The 24,393-nt window shown below is 33.7% G+C and overlaps 1 protein-coding gene and 1 long non-coding RNA gene across 2 annotated transcripts; both read right to left on the bottom strand.

The window, feature by feature from the left end:
• Window positions 1-670: 670 nt before the first annotated feature.
• Window positions 671-24,393, bottom strand: LOC144840816 (uncharacterized). The gene is made up of 3 exons (XR_013611958.1): window positions 24,289-24,393; window positions 7,063-7,276; window positions 671-1,218 (listed from the first exon to the last, which is right to left on the bottom strand). It is a non-coding gene; the product is annotated as an uncharacterized LOC144840816 (long non-coding RNA).
• Window positions 13,610-21,054, bottom strand: LOC144841121 (retinal homeobox protein Rx1-like). Its single transcript, XM_078697310.1, has 3 exons — window positions 20,916-21,054; window positions 20,013-20,182; window positions 13,610-14,134 (listed from the first exon to the last, which is right to left on the bottom strand). The coding sequence occupies exons 1-3, from the start codon at window positions 21,052-21,054 to the stop codon at window positions 13,649-13,651; spliced, it is 795 nt and encodes a 264-aa protein (XP_078553436.1). The 3' UTR covers window positions 13,610-13,648.

Raw genomic sequence — 24,393 nt, 5'->3', positions numbered from 1 at the left:
TGATGATTTGGTGCAGGAATAGAAATCAAACTACTAGCGGAATTAATTTTACAGAGTGTTTTTTTCCTTAACATTTTTTTTTATCAAGTCTGGGTACGTACGCGCTTACTTGTACAGGGATCGAACAATGTAATGCATAATAACACGGTTTAAAGCTCTGTCTACACTATCAAACTTTATGTGACAAAAAATGTGATGTGCCCAAATATGGAAGTGATATGCCCAAATATGGAAGTGATAATGCCCAAATATGGAAGTGATATGCCCAAATATGGTAGTGATATGACATCATCATGTCCATATATGGGCAATTCACATTTTCGGTCACATAAAGTTTGATAGTGTAGACAAGGTTTAAGTTTGGATACGAACGCGTCCGGACATGGTTTAAGTTTGGATACGAACGCGTCCGAGTGGTGATGGTGACGATATAGAGGGCGCGGTATACGTCAATTACGATTTTGATGAACTGGCAATATTGCAATAACTTTACAAATAATGCTATTTCTGAAATTAATATATTGCGTCATCCGCCAATAATCATATGGTGTAAACAATGTCGAAAGAAGGGCTACTGACGATACAGATAATAGTCAACGTTATAAACAGTTAGTATAATTAAATCAGTGATGAATGATACTACAAACTGCGTTAAGAAGACGACATAATATTGACCTCACCATAGATAAATATTTTTTTATTTTTCCACTTCAAGTTCCAGTATAATATTTTTTCCATAGATATACTCAAATTCAAATTTAAATCAAGATTTTTTTCTTTAAGACTTCAAATTAAATACAGATTACAAATTCAAATACAATTGAAATAATTATGATAAAATGTAAATATAAATTAAATTAAATACTGTAAGAATTAGACGGACAACTAGGTGACAACGAAGATATTTCCAGGGGAGGAACTGTGCAAAATGGCCGCCATATCTGTATATGAATTGTTTATGACTTGTTTACAAAAGAAAATTGAATTAAAATTCTGATATTAATGCAGATACAAAAATACGACAAAAACATAATTTATATAAAAATCCTTGAATGCTAAACTCTTCGCCAGTTTGATAGTTTACCCGCGAATATTGGACGGTGATGATACACTGGCCTTGTTTATAACCAGTTCGGCACCCCATACTTGTCCATAGAGATTGTATAACCATGTATATATACCGCTAATTGTTTGAAACAGTCCCAATTGCCTGTCAGCCTATGATAAATGGATTTAATAATACAAACAATGGTTACACGTTTCCTCTGATGAACGAAGGGAGATATGTTCAACAATTTCTAAATGGTATTTTTTTTGCAAAATTACCATATACCCTGATATATCACTTTCCTCTAATTGAATTGTATAATCATGATAGCGTTGTGGTGCGTCACAGCGAAATTCAATTTTGTTTTTCTTTTCTTATTAGGCCATATTTGCATTTCTAGGTGTCAAAAGTTCAGACTTCAATGATAAAATGTTATAATTAATACAAAATGTAATTTGAAGAGTTAAAATGCAAAATAAAATAGATATATATATATATATTTGTTGTTTTCTGTAAATCAGCTTTATTTACCAAGATATCAGAAAATTTTCCAAAAAAACGGTTTCTTACTGTTTGTCATAAGTTTAACTAAAGTACATAATTTAAAAAATCATACTTTAATGATATAACATTTTTTTTTAAATAATTTTATTATATTTTTTTGCAAAAACAGATATAAAATGTATATTTTTTATTTATAATATTTAAATAGGTGATGTCTAAAGCTCTGCCTACGTTATGAAAAAAAATGTGATGTGCCCAAATATTGTAGTGATATGCCCAAATATGGTAGCGATATGACATCATTATGTCCATTTATGGGCACACCACATTTTTGTTGTAACATAAAGTTTTATAGTGTAAACAGAGCTTAAGAATACATTACATTTAAACAGTATCTTGAATAGCAAAGAAAATAAAAGCTGAATTGAATGACAGTCACGACGACAATGACAATTAAACATGTCATGATGATTATCGTTCAAATTCGTTACTCATGAATAAATATATTGTTAACATTTTCTCTTGTAATCGTTACATTATTTTTTCAATGTACTTTTAGGCTATTTTGCTACAATTACGGTAACTGCTTTTTCAACACTGTTTAATTTGAAAAATTAATCTATTTCACGCGTATCATATATACGGTGTTTTAGTTGGTTAACGAGATGTTTGTTGCTATATCCATAATACATCCTCCTGGGTATATTCGTGCATGTTCAATTAAATTAACTGACGAATTAAGCGTAAACATCGTATAGATCCAATATCATTAATCACAATACTACCAAGGCTAACGCCTTCTTTATTGATACTTATTTGTACTTGCGTTTTTTTAAGCACACTGACTTCTAACAGGATGACATACTATACGGTTCTATAGACTTTTTAACATAATATGCACGTTGTTGTTCGGACAACGGGAGGTGGGGGATACGTTTGGGCCAACTAGAAGCCTCGAAGCCCAATATACACATTTTGCGCTTATTTTATACACTCAATAGCTTTAGATAACATAATTTGCCTATGATACTTGACACATTATAAACATAGTTCTGAGAATCGGCCAAAAGTATTAGTAAGTTTATAAAATACATTTTTTAATATTTAATAATAATATTTAATTACATTTTAATCTTATGTTTTTAAAAAATAACACTGAAACACAATTATAAGTTTGTACACGTGCCTCAACCCCGCACAAGTGGTTTCTGTCGAAACGCTCGACGTCTACGTATTTTGTGTGACGTATTTCTTCGACCTATACTTCTAATGACCTGTGACGCACTAACCTATACTGAGTGAGTGAGTGTGCGTTGTGCTGTGTCTAGTAGATACTTTGTATTATATCGTACAACCTAAAACTCACTCACAAAAATTCCACGCACTATTCTTTTGTTTAAGCATACATCATACTTTCATATAAAGCTCTGTCTACACTATCCAACTTTATGTGACAAAAAAATGTTATGTGCCCATATGTGGACATGATGATGTCATATCACTACCATATTTGGGCATATCATTGCCATATTTGGGCATATCACTACCATATTTGTCAAACTAGTTTAATAGTGTAGACAGAGCTTTAAGACATTACAAATACATAACGTTAAGATAACAAATTCACTTAACAGTTTTTGTATCGGTTCTATAAAGTGTTTTATTGCGAATATGCATTAAAACGTTCCGGCGCCGATATGGGTATAACACATCTCCGATGGAGATAATTGGACAATCAGCTTTAGTAGTGGGCGACAATTATTTAATTTATTTTCGCAGACTGGATTAAACTCGAATGATATATGGACCTTTTTTTGAAAAATTTATTTTAAAATGCAACGGATAAATATTCAGTTTTAACATATTTAAAGTCTAAGGGCGTTTGAAAGCGATGATATAGGTCTATGAACAAACTCGCAATGAAATATGATCGTTATCTATGCTTGCACCACCAAAGGCAACCAATTCTTCTCGAGAAAATCCTCGACAACACGTCATAATGAGACAGATAGCCGAATAATGGAAATTCAATTTCGAGATCACATAACAAAAGACAAACACCTCAATGCGAAGCCTTCCATTTTGTTATTCGAAATCATTTCAACTGTATTTTCCTTTTGGCAGTATTTAATTATCGCGATAAAATTAAAAATAGGCTTGGACGCAACCCAATGACGTAAGCGCACCATAAATAATTCGACCAATCACGACGCGACGGATCATCCAAACTGTCATTATTGGTCAACTAACTTGTGCTGTTCCTACGTTGTTGCGTTGCGTCCAACAATGGGAACCAACCAAAGCATACGTAAACGTTGTGATAGCCTTTTATTTCCCGATAGTTACTGTACTTTTTCGTCACTCCTTCTCCTAATAAAATTATTTTGCTGATTTTAAATTTTTCAAAAACACTCTACATGTCAACGCTCTTTTACATGCTAATGTTAATATTATTTCAAAATTGACAACATTCATTTTAAATGATAACTATTGGTTATGTAATAATAACATTATTTTGCTGATTTTAAATTTTTCAAAAACACTCTACATGTCAACGCTCTTTTACATGCTAATGTTAATATTATTTCAAAATTTACAACATTCGTTTTAAACTTAAGCCAACTATTGGTTATGTAAACACGATTGATTCCAATAAGTGGTTATTTACGTTGTGATTGTATTGCAGCAAGCCGGGATCAAGTGTACTTTGCGAGCGGGCGGGCTGGCGACGCCCTGGTAATATCACTGATCGTGTCCTACGCGTATAAATCAACATAAACCGGCTAAGTGAATTTGTATCATTATTAGTTGAATGTTCGCCCTTTTACACGCTATCAAATTGATAGAAGACGATCGCGAGGGAATACGCACACAATAGTTGGCGCTAGTCTTCAGGGAGGACCAAATACAAGTCGTATAAAGTGGTTAATTTTTTCGTTGGTCTTTCCCGATCAGAGAACAGGCGACCGGCCGACTAGGCCAACAATTAATACGGTATAGTCTGCATGTCTCGGGACACAAACAAAACAACACAGCGAATTGATTTTGAATAATTGAAGAGTTTAGTATCAGCTTTTTGTAAATTAATTTCCAAATGTGCAGATAGTGAAGGATCAACAGAAAAAAAAAGTGATGTCGTCCGTGCCGTGCCAAGCGTGATGGAATATCGAATAATAGCCTTGAGCGACCAGACCTCTCATTTTACCTCATTTAATCGATATTTCATTAATTATCCCTTAGTCCATTATCAAAGTTAATATTTTATGAAATTAAATCTATTTCAGCGGAGTTTGATAATATTAATCAATAATATATGTTCTACTTTGGTTGGTAATTGTTTTTATCTATAAAATATAATTTTGTAGTTTGCAGACGCGATATTAATTTAATGCGTCAAACTGCATAATATTGTTTCCAGTAATATCGATATAAAAGCTCTGTCTACACTATCACATTTTATGTGACAAACAAATGTGATGTGCCCATATTCCAGTTGTTAACAATGCGTCTAGTAGTAGAAAATGCCTTCTTAATAAGACTATGTTTCAACCTAAAAGAATGCCCTCAAGAGTGATGCTATCCTTAGCAAAATATAAACTAAATAATCTTTAGAAATTTGTTTTTTTGAATATGCCATTTAATGGCAATTTAATTTGATCAAAAAATAAATTACTAACTTGAAAAAAAACGTTAATAAACCTGCAAAATTGCATGGCCTATTTAAAGTATGTACAATATATCATTAAAAAAAATACATTTTTGTTGGCTCTGTTAATAGTGTCAACACCAACTTTCTCCTGAGTAAGATGTAAGACCGAATTAAAAATGTATTAATAATCCAAACCTATAATGTATGTATATATAGTCTAATATTTTTTTTTTTAAGTGAATATTTTCAGTTTTTAAATTTAATTTAAATCAACTGGTTACATGCACTTTAAATTACCACCATATTCTAAACAAGTAGTGCCAAATCACATGTTCTAATGGATGTCCACATGAAGAAGATTCCGGGTTTAAATCCTTTTCAAATATAGTTCAAATGTTAATAACCATACAATAGGTCATTATTGGACATAATGTGTCATTGGACTGTATAGAAACATGTATGTTCTGAATAATTTGACACTAAAAATAATTTCATATGTACAATATTTTCAAAGTTATGCGATTTTATGTAGTGCAAAGTTCAAAGGTCAATAATGTTAGAATCGGCCATTTTTTGCAAAAACATGCCATTAGACTAAATATAAATATGTAGTTTCTGAATAGTTTGAGCCATATTGTGTGTCTCTCAGATTAATGGTTGCTAAGATATGATAAATCAAGGTCAAAGGTCAATAATGTTAGAATCGGCCATTTTTTGCAAAAACATGCCATTAGACTGGATATAAATGTGTAGTTTCTGAACAATTTAAGCCCTAATTTGTATATCACCGATTAGTGGTTGCTGAGATATGAGAATTCAAGGTCAAAGGTCAATAATGTTAGAAATAGCACTTCCATTCATTTTTGGACAAACTTTTTCAATAAAGTGAATATAAAAACATATATTCTAACGATTTTGACACCATAATTAAGTATCTGTGACTAGCGGTTTCCAAGATACAGAGTACGTTATTAAAAATGGCGGCCATTTTTAATTATGCAAATTAGGCTACTTCCCGTTGTCGAAAAATGTCCTAACGTTGATAAATGTGTTCAGTAGGGTCTAAAGAACACATTTCATCAAAAAAATCTTTTCTTGCAATTTGTGTGAGAAAAGGGTCATTTTTTAGCTAAATCCCATGGACTATATATGAACATGGTGATTTCAAATCATTACCATATTTTTTTTGTTCAAACTGGTTATAAACGACCGTTAATAAGTACGAAACGCCAAATTGAGAAATGCAAATGATGTTTGGCTTTCCATAGACAATCGTCACTGATAACGTCGCGTGTCTTTCGGGTTCCACGCGACCAACTTTTAAATTGAAAAGACAACCTCTCATTCATTATCTTTAATAACTGTTTCACGGTATTAATTTAGGAAAAAGTATTTTGAACTATAAAGGTATCAAGTAATTCAGAGTGTTTAAACATATTTAGTTGAAATTAGCAGTAAAATATTATTAACCCGTCGAGTGTACTGTTGACGCGAAGAAGTACAGCTATTACCAGCTACCTTTTGGATTGATGATTTAACTTGTATATTATGTTGTATATATATATTAAACATATGTTTTTATTTCTTTTATTCCAGTCCACTCAGGTAGCGCTTGTCTGCCTAATACTATCTACTTTGTAGTATTCTCACTTGCACTGATGAAGGGCTAGTGTTGCCCGAAAGCTCTGCTACTTTTTCTGGCTGCTTTACTTTATCGTTTTGATTTAGGTTTTTTCTTATTTTTATTTTGTATCTTCATTGAGATACAGCCAATGGTACCCACAGCATTGTCATTATTTTCAGTAATTTGCCTTTGGATTTATTAAATATATGACAGTAACAATGTGAGATGTAAAGTTACCTGCAAAATTGGCGGATTGTATCCAGGTATAATATTCGGATGTAACTCTACGACGTCCAGGACGTCAGGTCCAGGACGTCAGCTTCAAGACGTCCAGGACGTCAGCTTCAAGACGTTCTCCCGTGTGGCGCTTTGACATAGTCCGGTTTACATTGCACGCCGTCCTGCCATTGAGTGTTATATCGATTACCAATTCCCAATCAAATCTGTCACTCTAAAGTAATCAATAACAATTGTTTTATTAATAATCTTACCAACACATGGAAAACGCATATAACGCCAATGGTTTGTGCACTTTTTTGATACAATGTTTCATTAATAAACAAGGTGTAATAGTCTTCAGAGTAATGGTATCAATAAACATGATTGCGGAGCTAGATTAGACACATGGTAAATGCTTTTCACGCTCATAATTAAAAATAATAATTCAATGAAGCGACACGAAAATATATTAAGTATATACTGTTAATTCAATTGTTTTAATATCATCATTGCTGACCAGGGTTCATGAGGAAGCTTCGTAAGTCATAAATGTTGAGTTATCACTGCATTATTATGCAAAGATGTTGACATTGAATTGGTGTTTTTTCAGTTACGGTATCGATACGTAAATGTTCTACGTCGTACGTTTAACGTAACGGTCAGTGGCGTAACGCAGAGGTCTGAGGCCCCTGGTTTAGGAAACCTAGGTGGCCCTCCAAGTTCCAACGCTGGAGGCCTCGGGTGTTTTTAGCCTTTTCGGCATATTGTAATGCCTGTTCCTTTGGGCACTGCTATAAGCTCCGGGCCCCTGGGTTTAGCCAGTGAACGCTCATAGCCGTTACGCCACTGGTAACGGCACTCGGACGTAACAACCATTTCAAGAAAGATGGCAGCCCCTGCAATTATGTTTTATCAAAAACAGTACACATTGTGACATAATTACACTGTTAAGCTTAGTATTTCTCAGACAACAACCGTTTCCCATTTGTTTGTTTGTTGAGTTGATATTAGTGTAAGAAATCTCAAGCGTACAATATTCAAGTCAATTTGTTTTCTGACCGGAACGATTCGTTGAGAGGAAACGTCTTCCTTTACGAGCAATTCATAGCCTACAACATCCATTTTCGCTATATGGTATCTATATAACACGTACATTTAATACAAGAAATAGATGCCTGTTAGCAATAACAACACCATTTTCACTAGATAGCGGATCATCTAAAGCCTTATGTGTGAGCCTCTCTCAGGCCTCCCATACGACGCGAGAGTCTTGAAACTCCCCGGGGAAAGACCAGGTCTAACTGCGTCTTGAACAACTGTTCGCAGCTGTGTTAGGCCTACTTAAAGACACCCGATTACTATTGGTGTGACGATATTGTCGCCGATTACAGCTTAAGCTAATTCAACTCGCTACAGTATGGTAGAAGCGCTAATCATTTTGCATTATTTAATGAGTGGTTATTTAGCAAACGCTAATTTCTAAATTGCCGAGTGTATTACAGTATTAATGGCACCATTTCACACATTTAGAAAACAAACAAATCTAATGGATATTTATACCAATCAGAACACTCAAATGCTAAATTGTCAACGAATTATCAGTTACGCGCGCGTTAACCTGTTCAACCGGTATAATTACCAACTGACGTAATTACTTCCTGTCGTTTACAAAAATGAAACAAATAAACTTATTAAGCGCTGAATAAGAAACGTTCCGCTTGGAATAGTTGTCAGTGACAATACGAGGCACAAGGCAAAGGTAAAATCCGCGTACATTTAGCCTATCATCATCGTTTGAACAAGCGTCTGCAAGGTGCGCATGCGTACATTATCATTTTATGACGTACACGCCCGTAACTGAAAAATTGTAGTACACCGGTAGCTAAACTTTCTATAAATCACACAATAAATATAACTTTGGTTTGAATTAAATAATTAAGAAACAAATATATTGATGATATGTTTGTACACAACATGTAAAGTGTGAATCTCAATAAATAAATAAATTTAGTGGTCTACGCAATTTTAAATGTTATGATCTGTTATTATAGGCATTAGGTGATATTGTTAATTAGTTATAATCCGCTAAGTTGCACTTAACAAAAGAAATTACTACTTTTTCAAATCGTTACAAGGTCTTTTAACAAATAAAATTCATAATTGGACGAATAAAGCTTTTAATCCAAAATAACCAACATTCACTTTCGTCTTTATTGCATTGGCAAGAACGAAAATGTCAAAAATTGGCATTTAGGATGTGCACGCATTTCTCGGTTATAATTAGAAAAATATAGGGTAAAATCTGAAGGTAAATAATTGTGAAAGTAATTGCAGTAACACCTCAAATTAAGGCAACCACTGAGCAATATCAAGCTTAGTATGAGTTTGTTCCACAGTTTAAGTTAAGCTCTGTCTACACTATCAAATATGGACATGATGATGTCATATCACTACCATATTTGGGCACATAACTATCATATTTGGGCACATCACACTTTTTTGGTAGTGTAGACAGAGCTATAATAGGTTGATGTTTACAGTAGTGTACCGGTATGGTCTGCTGTGACATCACAAAAAAACACAAAAACATTAACGAATTGTGTGCCCAAAATATGTCCCTTTAAAAAGTTGGTATCAGAAAAGCTATCACCAAATTGTCTAGTCTAAACAATCCTTTTATTCTATACTTTAACACATTCTGAAACAAGTTAGATAAAATTATATACCAAAAAAAAAGTCCACATTTTCTAAATTTAGAGCAGAATCTTACAATGGGAGCTTAATCGGTATATTTTGACATAAAGATAAATGGTACATTACAAAAAAACACAAATAATGTTAACGAGTTTTGTGCCTCAAATGTGCCGAGTCCTTTTCTAAAGATGTTATCAATTGTCTAGTCTAAACAGTCCTTTTATTCTTAATACATTCTTAAACAAGTTAGATAAAATTATATAAAAAAAAAAATACAATTGTCAAAAAAAAAGTCTACATTTTCTAAATTTAGAGCACAATCTTGCAATGGGAGCTTAATCGGTATATTTTGACATAAAGATAAATGGTAAAAATATGACAGAAATACAATCATCTTCACAATATTGAATAATAAGAAGTCTAATATATCATACGACAAGTGAGCGGAATTAATAAATACAGTATAGGGTATTCTATATGCATTAAACGAAATACATCATTTATCAGTAGATAATCACAAGATACAGACATTTCGTCACTACTGACACCATCAAGAAAGAGCCAGCGAGTTTCCGCGCGTACATGCTTTTATCATGTTTTGAACACTCGCGCGCGACAAAAAGTAAATACAGTACAGTATAATAAGGGTATAAGGGTAATGTTATTATCCAATAAAAAATTAATCCTTTTGACAAAGTTTGGAACATTATGCACACATTTCGCCATCAGACCGTAAATGAAAGTCTACGCGCGCATAATATTTGTATCAGTTTTTGGAGGCTCGCGCTATATTTTAAGTGTTATCAAGGACTTTGGTAAACCGTATATAAAGCTGTATACAAACTTTCTAATTTATTAAATACGGTAAATAATACGAATCCTTATTTGAACCATATTTAAAGATTCGTTTTTAAAGAACCCGGAAACTTTGAAATCTACACATCAGATACCAAACAAAGAGACAATAAACAGCCATAAAAAGTATGAATTTATTTAAAGTATATTAAATCAACAAACAATAGGTTTTTACGAATTATTAACTGATGACTCTACCACCTTGAAATATGTAATGTAACTGTTTTAGATAACAAAAAGAAAACACTTATTATAAAGTGTCATCCAGGTCAACAGTTTTTTCTATTTACAAACGAATCCATTAATTTACTTTTTCATTAACCGATTTACCAACGTTTTAATTTGAATAAATAGTGCCATAAATTGACTTTAACTAATGAGTATGGACATGTGTATCCTAGTAATAAGTCTTATGCTCAATAACACCTCTCTTTCATAATGTTGGTACCGTGCATTGTATTAAGTATGCGTGCCTGTGGCCATCTTAAGAAATAAATGCCCAAGACTAGTTTTAAAATATTCATTTAGTATTTCGCAAAAAACTACAGCATAATTCAAAAATAATTGAGTTACATTTACTGAATTATGTGTTTTTTAATGATAACACACTGCAGAATATATTACACTGTGTCACTCAACTAGAATTGGAAAATATCGATCAATCTTTTACACCGTGGATAGGTTTATTTTTTAGATGCTGGAGTTTAAAGTATTCTCACGTCAAGTACTGTACAAATACATAAATAAAAAGTAAATAAGTATAACAGCAAGTTAAATTATTTACAACTATGATCTGTTACATACGCCGATCAACTGGTACCAGCAATATACAATGGGAATCACGTCTACACCGTATCTGTTCGATGATTAATTTATGGTTACGCGTACATTTACGCGTAACCATAAATTAATCATGCATAACGAACAGAGCCATATGAAGAGTAACTAGCGCCATCACAGCAGTGTAATACGCAATAAGTTTTCTACAGCAACTGACGCAAAACAGAAAGTTACATGAGTGTATTCCATTAACACAGTAATGTCACCGAAACATATCGACCAATCTTGGATCATTCGGTTCTTGATGATTCAGTACAGATTGCTCCAGGAATCGATTACTGCAGTAAAAAATGATGTTACTGAAGTAAATATTATATAAGCCACATTAGCAAAATGAACATTTCAGTTCTCATTGTCAAAGTAAAGATGATTTTTTTTTCTAAGAAATGATAAATCTGACCTTCGATCTAACTTTAGTATTGTGTATTATTTTTCTTAGTTTTATCTTGGAGCATAAGTCCGAAATACACTGAAGGACATGTAAGACAGACAGGAGGATTAGGTTGTGAAAAGACGTGCAGCAATGTCGATAATATGAACTTAGTAATAATGCAATTATTAAAACAAAGAAATATGAACCAACCGCGTCATGTTTTAACCATACTGGAACAAATCTTCAAATCAAAATAGTTTTTAATGAATTTCATTAAAATATGTAATCGTATTAAGTCTTAGAAGCTTTTATAACATAATTGCGTTAGTCTCAAAATATTCTCTTTCGTTTTCTAATAACATTCGCAAACCAATTATTATAATAACGATTGAGATTATTTTTTTAAATATTTGTTCATTTGTACATTCATTGAATTTCTTTATTTTTTTAATCTATTGCAATTTTAATAATTTTAATAATTTGAAAGAACAAACAACGTAAATTTTAGATTGCTTATCGATCAATGTCTAAATTGTTGTTTCTAATTATTATTGGAGAGAATTATTAAGTCATCAGTTACAAGGCCGACCATTACCGATGCGTTTAAGTGTAAACGCATTCAAACGCGTTAGATATTGTGGGCCTGTTTCGGTGGTGAGATTGTGGGATTTGTAATTAGAGAGAAGGGAGCAGCACTGGAGGGGAGAAAACTAACTGGAGAATGTTATTGTTTTAAATAAAATAACATTTAAAAAATAAAAGCATGACAACCATTAACTATATATACGGTAATTATTTATTATTTACTTTTCTTGTTTGTAAATCATAATAAAATATGCTTTACACTTCCTGGGCTTTTAATCGATACAAAATGCATGCGATAGTTTGACAGGCAGACAATCATTATACAATGGCTCTTCATGTCTCAAAAATTCAAACTGTGTGAAACATGTCACGTGATATTGTAATTAAATCGACTGTCATCCATCGCAGGCCCCCATGTAATATTCATTTGATAATTTTCTAGACGGCTTTTGAAGGCTTCTGTCCCGTGAAATTAAATATCGCATCGCGTTGATCCGACTATCGTAGGCTTACCCATTCATCATCCGATTAAGTAAATAGCGTAGACGATTTAAGAAAATGAATGTTTTAAGAGAAAATAGCTGGAGGGTATATCGTGTCAAGAATTAGCGAGAACTGATAACACTTTCATAAATATATACATTAAATTGATATTGGAATTGTTCAATTGCATGTGATTATGAATTGATTTCGCCAAGAACTTGATTTGACTGCAAATGATGGAGAGAGTCTGGGGACAACCAGTCGCATGGGGACGCTATATTGATAGTTCATTTCGTCAATAACAAAACTGCAAAAATGATGGAGAGTGTCTGGGGATAACCAGTCGCATGGGGACGCTATATTGATAGTTTATTTCGTCAAGGACTTTCGCATGGAAGAAAACAATTCTGGTAGCTTAATGCTATTATTTGTAATATAATAACACATTAATTATAATGTAAAATAAGTTGTAATTAAATGTAATTATAATTATCTATGTCAATGTTATTTGTAGGCCTAACGTTTCTATCGCTGGGCCGGGTAAAACAAACAATCACTTATGACTAAGACTTGCATAATTATTAATATTCTGAATTGTATGCCATCGATTAAATTATGAGAATTATATTAAAACATATTTGACTGAATCTACTACTTGTTCTAGTATTGTATCATGGACAAACATGTATTTCCTTGTTCATAGTTGTCTATCTATATGTACTTCTTTACAAACAAGACGCCCTCTACAGTATATAAAGTTTCAATAGTCTCCACTTAGTACGAAAACGCATCACCACCGACATAGGTGCAAGCTTGATGTTTGTGATCACCCGGACCCATGAATACACTTTTTTTAGTTGTCAATCCCCTATCACAATCAAATACTGGAGCTAGGCCTAGCATCCTAAGCCCTGCTGCATGATCGATAGCTCTTTGTCGTAGCATCGATATGCTGGTGGCCTGTATGTCAGGGTAAGACATATTGGCGCGCTTATGATGGAACCGCAGATCTTGACATGATACCATAGGTGGTAAAGTAGGTGGTACAACGCTTATAAATGGTATGGGTTCTTGTTTGATGCACCAGTCGTTCTCAGCCGGACCTGAATGATTGGACGTGCTATTGCTGGATGGCCTAGGCCTCATCCGGAGACTTGTTGGAGATAGATCATCATTGTTAGATGCAAAATCGTTTGGTAATGGATGAGATGTATTTTTCTCTTGCTTTCGCCATTTTGCTCTACGATTTTGAAACCACACCTATAAAAGTAATAAAATATTATTTTCTATTGTCACGTTGCCCATCATGAGCTTAGATTGCACTCAAAAATAAATTGAACATTTAAAAAAAAACCCGTCATTTCTCTATCGTTCTCTGTTCTGCGTTAAAACGTGTGTAGTCATACTAAACCTCTACATCGGATAAAGATAAGGGTCATATGTGCCTCTGGAACCTATATCTGGAGGGTATATTGGAGTTATACAGTAGGAGAGTTCACACGAAATAAGATTCGAACCACCTTAACTCTGTTCCTTTAGGAAGCTGTATAGCGTACGTGTAAACACGTCACATACCGTACATACTGTACAATGATGTGCGTAAGCATGTTTGCTTAGCCTCGATTTCAGACACAGAAAAATTGCCGAATCATCAAGTACGGTAAACAACAGTAATCAAAACAATTTCATATTCGTTTTCATTCTAATCGGTGGACAGACCAAACTAATAATAAATTGTTAGTCGTTAGTAGAGTAGAAATAAGGTTTCACCTCAAAAAAATTGCAACAAAAGGTTTTTCAGCGGATTTTGGTAGTATTGGGTGTACTAAATAACAGAAAAAAAGTCTCAAGAATTTCGACCACCGGAAAGTGGTTTTTTTCAAGATGGCCGCCAAAATAGATAAAAAGTTAAAATGTCCATACCTCCTAAACTACTTGGTCTATTGATATGATTTTGGTACCAAAATACTCAGAACATACATATTTATATTTGCCCTAATAGAACATTTTAGCCAAAAATGACCGGAAATGCTATTTCTTGCATGTTTGACCTTTGACCTTGATATGTTGTATATTGGTAACAACTGACCGTAGGGAAACAAATTGTGGCTCAAATTGTTCAGAATGTACATATTTACATTTATTGTAATGAGACATTTTGTCAAAAAATGGTTGGAAGTAAAGGTTATTGACCTTTAACCTTTATCTAGGTAGAATTTCCATATCTCGGCAACTATGTGTGGTAGAGATTTAAAATTGGGCTCTAAATACTGAGAATATACTTATTTATATTTACTCTAATGAAACAGTTTGACAAAAAAATGACCAGAAACAACATTTTTGACCATTGACCTTGATATGCTATATTTCGATAATGACTGACTGAGATACACCATTTATGGCTCAATTTGTTCAGAATATAATTATTTTTATTTCGTATAATGGTCTAATCTACCCATGGAATTAAGAGCTTTCCTGGGAATCAAGTAACTGTAATATTTATAAAGACTTTTAGAATATGAGTTCAGGTTCAAATTGTTCAGAACATACTGTATACATTCTTAATACATAATAATAGTGAATAAAAAACCCGAAAAATAAACAAAAACAAATATAATAATAATTTAAAATTACGGTATAGCAGCAGTTGATTGGATATTGTGCATGTATTTAGTACAGCATCCTAAACAACTGTTTCAACTTCGTCTTCATCATCGTCATCAATCTCTCTATCTACGTTGTTCCATTCTTCTAGTTGACACACTCCACAAACTGAAGTACATGCCAATTCATAGTCTACAACTGCAACGTACAGTTTTACATCCAGTAGTACAGTTACAATGAATGATTTTCAAAGGTTCTTCTGAAGCAGCAGTTTCAATCGTCATTATTGGCACAAATGTTTTATTACAAACTTTTCATTCCCACTTGGTAGCATCCATGGTATTATCTTTCTTTATCCATTGCATGATTTGATAGTATACTCTAAGACTGTGACATTTTGTAGCAGATGAGGTTGGTGGTAGTAGTTGTTGAGGTTTATTAAACAGCTTGCATCATCTGTAGCTATTTAGGGAATCCAGTGACTTGGCTCCAAAAAGAATAGACATGGCCTTTAATCCAAACTCCTCGATAGTTTGAAGTTTCTGATGCGGTTGAGTAAAAATATCGGCACACGCAGTGTCATATTCTGGGTTACTTTCTATCAATTTATTGGTTTATTTGCCTTCCTAAAGATGTCTTTGGCTTCGAAGAGTGAGGGTGGAAACGGACTTAGTTCATATTTCATTATCATCGTCTAGAGAGATTTGTCCTAACTGAATTTGATGGAAAGAAAGAAGAGTTCCTGTCAAGGCATGAGAACAAACACAAATTTATCAACATGCTTTCATATGAGCTACAGAATAAAAAATGTCCTGTACGACATGCAGCCAACGAGTGGAGTTGTGGCTTGGTGGTTATGATGCTTGGCTACCACTCCAAGGGTCCTGTCGAGTTCAAGTCCCGTCACATGTCAGGACCAAATTACTACACTCCCAAAGACTTGTAATAAGACTTTGTTTATGTAGAGCATCTTGTGTATATGTTTGGCTTGTGAACCTCTGAGGGTCCCTAATGATCAGCAATAGCTGGATGGATCACCCTCATTAAATATGGTTTAAAAAAAAAAAAACAGTTGAAGTCTCTGAACATAATACAGTAACTTTGATTGGAGAAGACACTGACTTACTGGTACTTTTACTGTATCATGTAAATACAACAAACCGAGAAGTGTACTTCAGATCAGACAAAAGAAAAGATGGGCCTACTAGAGTGAATAATGTAACCAGATTGAAATCTGTTTTAGGATATAAAATGTGAAATGCATTACCCATAGTGCATGCATTCACTGGTTGTGATTCGACATCTAGGATTTTCGGAATCGGCAAGAAAGCGGCATTTAATAAATTGATTGAAAGTAACCCAGAATATGACATGTGTGCCGATATTTTCACTCAACCGCATCAGAAACTTTAAACTATCGAGGAGTTTGAACTGAAGGCCATGTCCATTCTTTTTGGAGCCAAGTCACTGGATTCCCTGAATAGCTACAGATGCAAGCTGTTTAATAAGAAAGTTGTTGAGGGTAAATCATTTATCAAACCTAGCCTCAACAACTACCACCAACCTCATCTGCTACAAAATGTCACAGTCAAATCATGCAATGGATAGCTAGAAAGATAATACCATGGATGCTACCAAGTGGGAATGGAAAGTTTGTAATAAAACATTTGTGCCAATAATGACGATGGAAACTGCTGCTCCAGAAGAACTTTGAAAATCATCCATTGTAACTGTACTACTGGATGTATGTTGCAGTTGTAGACGCTATGGATTGGCATGTACTTCAGTTTGTGGAGTGTGTCAACTAGAAGAATGGGACAACGTAGATAGAGAGATTGATGACGATGATTAAGACGAAGTTGGAACAGTTGTTTAGGATGCCGTACTAAATACATGCACAATATCTAATCAATTGCTGCTACACCGTAATTAGAAATTTAAAAGTTATTATTATATTTGTTTTTGTTTACTTTTCGGTTTTTTATTCACTATTATTATTAAGAATGTATACAGTATGTTCTGAACAATTTGAACTTGAACTCATATTCTAAAAGTCTTTATAAATATTACAGTTACTTGATTCCCAGGAAAGCTCTTAATTCCATGGGTAGATTAGACCATTATACGAAATAAACATAATTATATTCTGAACAAATTGAGCCATAAATGGTGTATCTCAGTCAGTCATTATCGAAATATAGCATATCAAGGTCAATGGTCAAAAATGTCGTTTCTGGTAATTTTTTGTCAAACTGTTTCATTAGAGTAAATATAAATAAGTATATTCTCAGTATTTAGAGCCCAATTTTAAATCTCTACCACACATAGTTGCCGAGATATGGAAATTCTACCTAGATAAAGGTTAAAGGTCAATAACCTTTACTTTCAACCATTTTTTGACAAAATGTCTCATTACAATAAATGTAAATATGTACATTCTGAACAATTTGAGCCACAATTTGTTTCCCTACGGTCAGTTGTTACCAAGATACAACATATCAAGGTCAAAGGTCAAACATGCAAGAAATAGCATTTCCGGTCATTTTTGGCCAACATTTTCTATTAGGGCAAATATAAATATGTATGTTCTGTGTATTTTGGTACCAAAATCATATCAATAGACCAAGTAGTTTAGGAGGTATGGACATTTTAACGTTTTATCTATTTTGGCGGCCATCTTGAAAAAAAACACTTTCCGGTGGTCGAAATTCTTGAGACTTTTTTTCTGTTATTTAGTACACCCAATACTACCAAAATCCGTTGAAAAACCTTTTGTTGCAATTTTTTTGAGGTTGGCCCCTTTTTTTAATTAGTTCTACTCTACTACGTTATTTGATTAGATTGCGTGTTTGGAGATCGCGTGTCCACTTTCTCTTTTTGTAAAAGCAAACTAGCACACATTTATCAAAACTGACAAGTTCCGACTTGCATTATAGTTTCACGTCTAATGAAATCAGCCGGGAAAACAAGACAAATTATTTTGACTAATTTTGTGAAATTAACTCAGATGATGGCCAATAAACGGGCCCGCGCCTTGTCGTTAAACGACCAGGTGTGTTTGAGTAGAGTCGTTCCCTGAACGCATTTAGCGACGCACGATGTTCAAGCGCTAAGGTGAGACATTGGAGATAAAAGAATTTTGATTATTTATGTGAATTACGGAGCAATTGCATCGCCACGTCCACTCCTCTAAATTACTCGATCAACTTAGCTACGGCCAATTGTTTCTGACGATGATTAATTACATTAAAGTGGTTCTCACGTAAAAGAATGCGAGATTATCCTGCACACACGAACAACTAACAGTAATACCGAACGCGTTAATTACGTATACTGCGCGCTTAACTACGTATTACGCAGATTTGTGAGGTTTTTGTAGTCAGACCTTCCTTATCTGGTATTGTAAGAAGCAGACGCAATACGACGTGTTACTTTTAAAACGAATGATATTCAAAACATATTTTACGTTGGCTCTCTCTAATCCAATGTTTCCCACGGTCCTCATACATCATCGTAAATCTTCTAATATTATTTTAGTCAGTATTTATCTTTCACAGTTTTAATTCATTTTAATTTCCTCATTCCATTACGCGCAAAAGAAATGCACAAATGATTTGTGCTATCAATACTGTCTCGTTCTTATTGATTGGCAAGATATACGACGAGTTAAAGTGGCCGTCTTCTGAGACAGTAAGTATCAAATAAGCAATTACTAGTATTCGAAAGTAACCTATATCAGTCCCTCCCCTTTTCAGCACTACCATTCAATATACATTGTTTTTGAAAGGAGATATAGATATATAGTATATAGAGAGTATACTGTACAGTGATCACGCGGAAGTTGCGGGGCGGGGGGAGGAGTGGGGTGGGAGTGGCCACCAATGCGCCTTGAGTTTTCAGAATTACAGTCTTTACGCGAGACCATTTCCCGAATGGTCGTAAAATCTAAACAGTAGGCCTGCTGAGTTTGACTAAACCGTTCCTGCTCTCAACTTTATTTATCCATTCAAAGTACTATGAAGAAATTTATTTTATTTATTTTTTAGACAAAATTACAGTCTTTGCGCGAGACTATTTCCCGAATGATCGTAAAATCGAAACAGTAGGACTTTGACTAAATCGTTCCTGCTCTCAACTTTAGTTATCCATTCAAAGTACTGATAAAGAAATTTATATATTTTTTAGTATTTTTACAGTCTTTACGCGAGACACGAATGAACTTAAAATAGAAAAAGTAGGCGCGCCTATACTTAGTTTGACTAAACCGTTCCTGCTGGAAATTCAAGTACTGATGAAGAAAGTTTATTTTTTGTATTTATTCTTTAGAAATGGTTCGTTAGAAAATACTTTATTATTAAAATGAGATGAGCAGTTTATGTTTCAATAATTTAAAAGAACTAGGTTGACAAATTGGATAGACATAACATGGCAGCAAGATCAGTAGAAATTTTAATAAATGGAAATATTAAATAAATGGAAATATTAAATAAACGGAAAAACTAATTTTACAGTTATCAATATTGCATACATTTACCTGTACTCTGGCTTCCATAAGATCCAGTCGCATAGCGAGTGCCTCCCTCATAAATATGTCTGGATAATGAGTAGACTCGAACGCCTGCTCAAGCTCATCCAGTTGCCATGAGCTAAAGTTAGTTCGCACTCTCATCCTTCGAGTTTTTCTTTTCGTTTTGCACGCCATGTCTAAATACAGAATTAGAAATACATTCGGTAAAAATCATCGATTTATTGTATTTTTTGAAAATTGTAAAATTTCAAAAATATGCCTATCTGAAATACATTGTACTTTTATAACTTTTTCTGAAGTTTGGTAGATATTTTGTTGAGAGGGCGACACACTTGTTTTTTCTAATTCTATTTCTGAATAATAAGTGCAATATCAACGTCTTACCGTCGAAAACATCTATAATAACTACCTATAAACATGATGTTTTGCTAGACATCAACAAATAATAAATATTTCAATCAATTTTTGTCATGGCGAAAAAGAGATTAGCTGGCAGGTATTCAAATAATTGTATTTATACCTTCCTGATATTATTAGAGCCTAATTTGTATAGCATCTCTTGTTATCCAAATAGGAAAAATGAATATATTGAAAATATTTTCTTTTCTTAAAAATCATTTTGTTTTAGCGGTTAAAAAAATCAATAATGATATAATCTTTAGAAGTGTGTCAATGTTTAAACATTGTGTTGGTAATATACTTCCATGGTATACGATTGTCGTAAGTGAGTAAAGTGCTTATTTACCACACAAGAAGAAAAAAATAAACATAAAAGTTGTCAAAGTTACAGCGAGATTAGTAAATTAATTCTGAAAACCTATTGTCAGAAGAAAATTTCCTAATTAACATGAGTAAAAATACAAATTAAGTTTTACTTAAATTATAAATTTAAAATGTAGGCATACTAACCATTTTGCTGAGAAGAACCTTCTGAGTTCGAATCTTCAGTTGTCAAGTTATTGACTTTTTTCTCTTCTTTCTCGTGGTTAAAGTTGAGACCCAAAATATTGGCAATCGTAAACGCTGTTACTTCGTTTCTTCCATTCATTTTTACTTTTTGTATTATTTCAATGGTGTTCAGTATTCGTTTAATTTAAGCAACTTCTCCTCAATCGTCTGTGTCTATTAAACCTTTCTCGTACAAATGACTGGTCATTTGGAATGTTCGGCGGTAGGATCTTTCAGAAAGTAATGAACAGCCAGTGCTACCTTGGTTGAGTTCCCAAGCTGGAGGCTAAAAACACACAAAAAACGCGTTTGTCGGTGCTATGATGATGACGCCTTGGTGTATTCCCAGGCTCGGGGCTATGAAGCAAACACAAAACGCGTTTGTCGGAGGTATGATGATGACGTAAAGTTAGATACGATCCAATTATGTTTTTCTCACACGCGCGTGCACGCTTACTATGTTTGCATAGGCTAATTGTATTATGTTACGTTCGATTGGTGTTAATCGGCCGAATGAAAAAACACAGTCTCTGATCTTCGATAAGTTATCGTTAAGTAAACATGTTAATTACGTACCCGATTTGTCCAGTCGACATTGTTATATGTGTAAGTAAATAACGTGTTTTGTACGTAACTTGTCCAGTAGGTTATACTCTCAAAACCACCTGCAAAAGCCACTTCTAAACTCGCTTGTTCCCTGGATAAAGAGGGACTTGTTACCAAGATAAACGAAGACTCAATTAAACGTCTCATCAAAGTGGGTATTATGCTGTATCGATGAAATCAATTAATATAGACAAGTATGATTGTGCAAACTTCATTGTTCCTATGCCATTTTGTTAATTAATAGACTCAATGATGATACAACAGAGAATATAAATACGTCATACCTGATATAGGCCTATGATAAATGTAGCCTGTACGTTTTAAAATTAATGATTTTTAGACCAAAGTAGGCCTATGTAAGTTAATCCTATAATATTTTATTTAATACGGTTACGATTATAGATATTTAAATATTTTGGTCACCCGTTATTTTAAGTCTTCATCTATCATTCAATTTCAGCAATAATCTGTATAATAATCATGGAGAAATATGTTATTATTTCTCCGTGGTTTGATTAAACGTACACGATCCGAATGCACTATCATAATCTTATTATTGTAGTCATTAATGTATTCTTGAAGGCTATGATGTCATCTTGGTATACACTTACGTCTAAGCACCTGAGTGTATACGGCAGTACCAGGTGTTTAAACTCCCAAGAAGAGAGGCGTACGTGCGTATCGCCCTTCCCACAATTCTTTGTATATGATAATGTTAAAAATACTGTGGGAAAATTGACTGGAATGTAATCTAGGTATTTAGATCATTACTATAACAAAATTATAGTTGAGAGGCTGGACTATACAAAAAAATACAGATAACTGGTTTTGTTTTAAATACAAACTGAAAAAAACAATATGAATACACGTCACGCTTAATAATGATGACAAAATGCAACCTACATTGAAATAAAATACATTATTGCGCCCCAGGTTGGTCCAATTCAACTAATTTCCCTGAAAGATATATTGTCCCCCTAACAATTTGTTTTTTTCACATTTTTTGTTGAATATGCCATTTTATTGTCACGAATATAAGTTATTCACTTTGACCAAAATCTGGATAAAAAATTATTTACCTGAAAAAAATGTAATTTAAAGCAAAAAACACTTAAATTGTCTGTCAGACAATGGTTTTTGGTTAAAATTAACCATTTGTTGTCTTTTTATTAATAAATGAAATAATTAATTTTAACTTTATTAAAACTGCAAAATGGCGCATATTTAAAGTCTGATTTTATTAATCTTCATATTTCATGTTTTTGGGGGACAATACATTTTTAACGTATGATGAGACGAGTCTGTGTCTCTCTTCCGGCAATATAACAGTGTATATTATTTATTAGTAAATAAATAAAGAGTTAGTTTTTTGTGGTGGGGGGGGGGGGGGGAGAGCAAAATTATGGTCTAGCAGGTTATTGATCCATTAATTTATCCTGGCCATAACAAATTATCCTGGCCATAAGTTCTAAGTCGTAAGTTTTATCTTAATTTTAATAATATAGGTATCTTGTTATTAATGTTAGTTTGTTAACTGGTTTTATGTCATTATCAAATATTATCATTATTGATTAGGTCTTACAACAATACAAACAATTGTCCTACTTTTAAATTGTAATTAGTGACTTGTATTAATTATATTGAATCGTGGGAGAATATACTAAACACACTCGTGTCCTGTGCTAACGAACGTGCTTAAGATTTAAAAAAAATTAAGTTAAGGCCGGCATACAATATAAAAGAACGTAAATGCATGAAAGCCTCAAGCGGTGGTAAACCAAGATTATCAAACGGCAGTCTGCTGCAGCGTCCGTCGGCAACACTAAAGTGTAGTGACAAGGCAGTGTGATAGTCATATATTTATTAAATATCATTATCAAAATTGGGCTGAAATAATAGTAGGTGACATGAAGAGTGGCTTTAGCTAAAGCCTAGAATAGGCTATTTCATAACCGTCAGTCTATAGACAGGCAGCCCAGAGACATTTGGTTAGATGACCTAGATACCAATATCTGACTTTGTGAGTGTGTAGGGGGTTACCTAGTCAAAGAAAATGTGAGTCTGCTGGATACACCCGCTGCGTATAGACCCGGAGGACCACGAATGGACCCCGCTAAAGTTTGACTAGACACCCCTCGCCCATCCAGTCCCTTCCCCCAACTAGCTATCTTAAATATTATATTGTAGATACCACCAGCAAACAATATCATATGATCTGGCACATTGTAAGGATACCAAATGCCTTATTACAGACCACATTTGCACTTCCATGGTTCTGACAAATTCTGCTATTGATAAGTCGAGACCCCCTTACCCCAAGTAGCCTACAACTACATAATTAATTGCAGATACCACCAGCAACCAATGTTAATTGTTATAAATATATGACCATGTCATATATATTTGTATATTTCCTATGTAAGGAATACCAAAATACCTACTGTATAGTTACAGTCCACCTCTACTACACTGCCTTAGTTAGTTTAATCATGTAGCCGCCTAGGCCTACTACTATTCTAGGTTTAGCCTAACTACTAGGCTACTACTTAGCAGGCAACAAGCATCTAAGACTAGAATAGTAGCCTAGCCATAGGCCTAGGCTAGCTAGAGAGAGGTCTAACTGTAGCCTCTTTACACGTTCCATATTGGACCAGGACTGTACAAAATAATATATAACATAATAAATGTTAAAATTATGCTCATCCGTTTACAAAACATAATATTTTACCATTGTTTTGTTGTCAAAACAGGCACCATACTGTCCGAATCCGGTACAAGTTTACCGCGCTAAGTACACTCTCTATTCTGTTGCCCAATTATCACGTGTGACACA

This window comes from Antedon bifida, chromosome 4 (genome assembly GCF_963402885.1).
Source record: "Antedon bifida chromosome 4, ecAntBifi1.1, whole genome shotgun sequence".
In the NCBI taxonomy this organism is placed as follows: Eukaryota; Metazoa; Echinodermata; class Crinoidea; order Comatulida; family Antedonidae; genus Antedon; species Antedon bifida.
Note: the sequence above shows the minus strand (reverse complement) of the source record. Positions and strands in the feature narration are given on the sequence as shown.

What these genes read in the sequence shown, in the direction of transcription:
- LOC144841121 (XM_078697310.1), bottom strand. Translation starts at nt 21,054, where the DNA reads ATGAATGGAAGAAACGAAGTAACAGCGTTTACGATTGCCAATATTTTG. An exon ending in AGGTTCTTCTCAGCAAAATG is followed by an intron (nt 20,183 to 20,915) that starts GTTAGTATGCCT and finishes TTCTGTATTTAG; the next exon opens with ACATGGCGTGCAAAACGAAA. An exon ending in TTATGGAAGCCAGAGTACAG is followed by an intron (nt 14,135 to 20,012) that starts GTAAATGTATGC and finishes TTACTTTTATAG; the next exon opens with GTGTGGTTTCAAAATCGTAG.